Below are 5,065 nucleotides of genomic sequence, written 5' to 3' on the forward strand. Positions count from 1 at the left end.
CCAACAAGACCAACCCATGTATGCAAACTGCGCAAGGCTCTCTATGGACTTAAACAAGCCCCACGGGCTTGGTACAATGAGCTGCGTTCGTATCTCCTCAGTGCCGGCTTCACAAACTCGATTTGTGACACATCTCTGTTTGTTCTTCACGGCTCTAACCCACTATTTGTCCTTGTGAATGTTGATGATATTATTGTTACAGGTGCCCTTCCGTCTCACGTCACGGCCTTCATCGCTGCACTCTCCACCAAGTTCTCCCTTAAAGATCTTGGTCCCCTGTCATACTTCCTTGGCGTTGAAGTGCAAACATGCTCTCACGGCTTGTTTCTCAACCAACAAAAATATACCCTTGATCTTCTTGCCCGTGCCAACATGACCGATCCAAAGCCAGCCACTACACCCATGGATGCCTCGGTTCCCCTTAGCCTGCGTGATGGCTCTGCTTATGATGATCCAACTCAATACCGAACGCTAGTTGGAGGTCTCCAGTACCTCTCTCTAACACGACCCGACATTGCATATGCCATAAACAAGCTCTTACAGTTTATGCACGCTCCTACGGTTTGCCATTGGAATGCTCTCAAGCGACTGTTACGCTATCTCGCTCGTACCACCTCACATGGCATCACCATCTATCGTCAATCCCCATCTAGTCTTCATGCTTACTCTGATTCTGATTGGGATGGCAATCCCAATGATCTCACCTCTACAGCCGCCTATGTTGTCTATTTGGGTCGAAATCTTGTCTCCTGGAGTTCGAAGAAGCAACGCACAGTGGCACGTTCCTCAACAGAAGCCGAGTATCGCTCCGTTGCCAATGCTACTGCTGAGCTCATTTGGCTTACCAATCTGCTCACTGAACTACGCCTCCAAATTGCTGCGCCCCGTGTCGTGTATTGCGACAACATTGGTGCTACAAACTTAAGTGCTAATCCCGTCTTCCACTCCCGCATGAAACATCTAGCACTTGACTACCACTTTATCCGTGAGAAGGTCCAAGCCAGTTCCTTGCGCGTTGTGCCCGTCGCCAATGATGACCAACTTGCGGATCCCCTCACGAAACCCTTGCATCGCCCACGGTTTCAAATGCTTATGTCCAAGATCGGACTTTCCCCAAGGCCGTCCATCTTGCGGGGGGATGTAGAGAAGTCAACCAAGAATATTTAGTCATCTAAATATTCTCCCCTAATTTAGCTAACAAATTATTGTTCATAATCTTTTCCTTATTTGTAGTTATTTGTTACCATAGCCTTACCCTAGCTAACAATATAAATAGCCTTGTAATTTTTTATTGTAATCATCACTTTCATATATACAATTAACATCTTCTACAGTAAGAACATCCTCATGTGCACTCTCAACGATACACTAACAAAGAACAGCGAAGTACCTATAACCCGACTCCAAATTGAGCCCGAAACAAGAGTATACGGCCTCGCAAACCCGACATCTAACCGACTCTAAACAAACTCAATATCCAAAGCTTGTTTAAGAGAGCACTTACCGCTATCATGGTTAAGGAAGGGACGAAAGCTTGAGTGTAGTAAAGCCGACTCGCAATGCTAACTCGATCTCGCTCTCGTTCTTGTTCTCGTTCTCGCTGCTCTCTGCCTCTTTTTTTTTCTTTTTCGTGTTTGCGTGAAACAATAATTAGGGGAAGGGTAGGGCAACAACAACAACAACGACGACAATAATAACAACAATAACAATAATATAAACCCAACTTTAACCCCCCTTCCCTTATACTTGACTAAACTAGGTGAAAGGGAACCTACTGAACCGGTTAACATTTTATTTATCCCTTATTATTACCTTTTACACCATTACTTACCCTCTCCATTATTTACTAAAATCCAGAATTCGGCCTCCTCAAAATCTGTGGATCATTTTTTACGACATTGTTGATTGATCTTTGTCAGTTAAAGAAATCACAGGATGCATCATCTTCATCTTCTCTTAATCACCACTTCATCTTCTTCTTCATATCACTTCTCCATAATTCCCATCAACCATTCCAAAATCCAGCTTCTGGAAATCCTTCAAATCCTAATGAAGAATATACGATTTGATATTATACGATATTGTAAATATTTGATCATATCGTCTATATGTGGGTGTATATATTTTGGTTATTTTGTTACCTTATTCTTAGGATATTATTCCCTATTTTGTGTGGTGATCTTTGTATATATTGTAAGGTTGTACGTTGCTCATGATTCAATAATAACCATAACAATTGCCTCACATTACTATCTCATCTTCCTTCTGTCAAATTCTTCATGGCATCAAGAGCAATATTTTGATCCTGGTGATTTTTTCTTTCCATAATTTTCACAATGACAAAGGAAGGAACTTCCAAAGGTGATTCCAAAAATGAACACAACACAATTGCCACAACATCACCTTTATATTTGCATCCGAGTGAAAACACAAATCTCCATTTAACTTCTATCAAATTCAATGGAAATAATTATGAATTATGGGCGGATGCAGTCCGTAATGGACTTGATGTTAAAAATAAATTGGCTTTTGTGGAAGGTACAGTTAAAAAACCGATCCTCAAAGAAGGCGCGGAAGAGACAATGGAAGCCGTTGCTTGGAGACAATGCAACGCTATGGTAAACGCTTGGCTACGGAACGTGATTGAAGAAGACCTTCAGCCTAGTATTACCTTCTCTGGAACCGTACCGGAGATTTGGAAGGAGTTAAGAGAGCGTTTTGCCAGTGGTAATGCACCACGAGTCCATCAATTGAAGGGAGATCTGAGTGATTGCAAACAAGCCAAGAATCAGTCCGTCGTCAACTATTATACTCGATTAAAGGCGATTTGGGATGAATTGGCTAGTTACTCGAAACACCATGCTTGCACTTGTGGAGCCGCTGCAGCGATGAACAAGGAACGTGAGGAAGTGAAAGTGCACCAATTTTTAATGGGACTCGACAGTAGTCTCTATGGCAATCTAAGAACCCATTTGCTCATGGAGGACGAGGTGACCTCTTTGAGTAGAGCATATGCTCTTGTTCTGAGGGAAGAGCGCCATAGAGCGGTTACTAAAGAAAAAGAAGAGTTGGTCGAGTCAGCCATGGCCAGCAAGGTCATGGATACTGGTGCACATAGTCGACCGGATGCGGCGAATGGAGAGCAAAATGAACAGAGTACCATTTTTTATTGTGGCTATTGCAAAAAACCTTGGCATACCGAGGAGCATTGCTGGGACAAGCCAGGAAATGGACGAGGAAGAGGAAATGGATGAGGAAGAGGCCGTGGAAGACGCGGCAGAGGCCGTGGTGGCCGTGGAAATTATCAGAGAGCGAATGCAACTAATGTTGGTGATGAAGAAGGGAGCAAGCAAGACCTCTCAATGGAGGAATTAACCCAATTACGTGCTCTTTTGCGAAACCCCGGTGAAAGTAGTTCCAAAAATCCAGTTATGACTACTAATTGGTTACTTGATAGTGGTGCTTCACACCACATGACAGGGAGACGAGAGGTATTGCCTAATATTTACAGCCGCAAACAATCCACGGTGGGACTTCCTGATGGTTCAACAATTATGGCACATGAGCACGACAGTGTCGTAATTAACAAGAATTTCATTTTAAAAGATGTTCTTTTCGTCCCGTCCTTAAAATGCGATCTTATTTCCGTTCAACAATTAATTAAAGAAAATAATTGCGTAGTGACATTTTACAATGACCATTGTGTGATACAAGACCAGTCTACGAGGATGAAGATTGGACGGGGTGAGCATGTGGACGGGGTCTATTATTTGAAGACAGAAAAGGAAATGGCAGCTCGGGTAGATATTAATAAAGACGTTCGGCTTTGGCACAAACGGCTCGGGCATCCATCAAATAGTATTTTACCTCTTTTCTCAAACTTAGTTGGTTTTAATATGTCTTGGGACTCAAATAATGTTTGTGATCCGTGTTGTCGTGCTAAACAAACACGTTTGGTTTTTAAGTTGAATGACAAGCGTAGTGATAATTTGTTTAACCTTATACACTGCGATATTTGGGGTGGATACCGAACCAAAAGTTTGACAGGAGCCCAATTTTTCCTTACCATTGTTGATGATAAAAGTAGAGCTGTGTGGGTATATCTCATGAAAGACCGAGGCAAAGTTAATGAGCTGATGATTAATTTTTGCAAAATGGTTAAAACATAATTTGAAAAACATGTTAAAATAGTTCAAAGTGACAATGGAACGGAATTTCTTTCTGGTCCATTAAATTCATATTATAAAGAAGAAAGAATTGTTTTTCAAACTAGTAACATCGATACTCCGCAACAAAATGGGAGAGTGGAACGAAAACATAGACATATCCTAGAAAAGGCACGGGCTTTGATGTTTCAAGGAAATTTACCCATAAAATTTTGGGGTGAGTGCATATTAACGGCCGCTTATTTGATAAATAGGACACCGACAAGGGTGTTAAATGGTCTTACGCCGTATGAGATTTTACATGGTACACCACCACGACTTGATCATATTCGAGTCCTAGGTAGTCTATGTTATGTCCATAATGAAGACAAGCCACGAGACAAATTTACTGAGCGGGGAAAACGTTGCATGTTTATTAGGTACCCACATAGCAAGAAAGGATGGAAGGTCTATGATCTTATGAAATGCCGAGTTTTCGAGTCACGAGATGTAGTCTTTTATGAACACATTTATCCTTTTACGGAAATAAAAGACCAACAAGAACGAGATAAGTTTGATTCAACCTCTAGCTCATCCAATGAGAACATACCGGATTTCTTTATTGAAGAAATCCATCCCATTCAAAACACAATAAACGAAATAGAAAATGCTGCAAATAGTCCAAAAACGCCAAATTCTCAACAACCTGATATGCCTAATACAACTCAAAACCCGACTGAAAGAACACATATTCAGTCCAATACACAAGATACAAGGGAAAATCAAACAGCAAGGGAAAGTCAGGATGATGAAGGGCGAGAAAACAATAATACAGCAGCACATGAACTCATGGGAAGAGGAGCTAGAAAGAAATTTGAGCCGTCGTGGAAGAAAGATTACTATTGCAAATCTACTCTAGT

At 41.5% G+C, this 5,065-nt stretch overlaps 1 protein-coding gene across 1 annotated transcript; it reads left to right on the top strand.

The window, feature by feature from the left end:
- Positions 1–2,336: 2,336 nt before the first annotated feature.
- LOC141590300 (uncharacterized) lies at positions 2,337–3,254 on the top strand. Its single transcript, XM_074410900.1, has one exon. It carries the CDS (start codon positions 2,337–2,339, stop codon positions 3,252–3,254), a length of 918 nt encoding a protein of 305 aa, XP_074267001.1.
- The last annotated feature ends 1,811 nt before the right edge of the window (positions 3,255–5,065 follow it).

This window comes from Silene latifolia, chromosome 7, assembly GCF_048544455.1.
Source record: "Silene latifolia isolate original U9 population chromosome 7, ASM4854445v1, whole genome shotgun sequence".
Classification (NCBI taxonomy): domain Eukaryota; kingdom Viridiplantae; phylum Streptophyta; class Magnoliopsida; order Caryophyllales; family Caryophyllaceae; genus Silene; species Silene latifolia.

Excerpts from the sequence above, each read along its gene's own strand:
- LOC141590300 (XM_074410900.1), top strand. The coding sequence starts at position 2,337 with ATGACAAAGGAAGGAACTTCCAAAGGTGATTCCAAAAATGAACACAAC.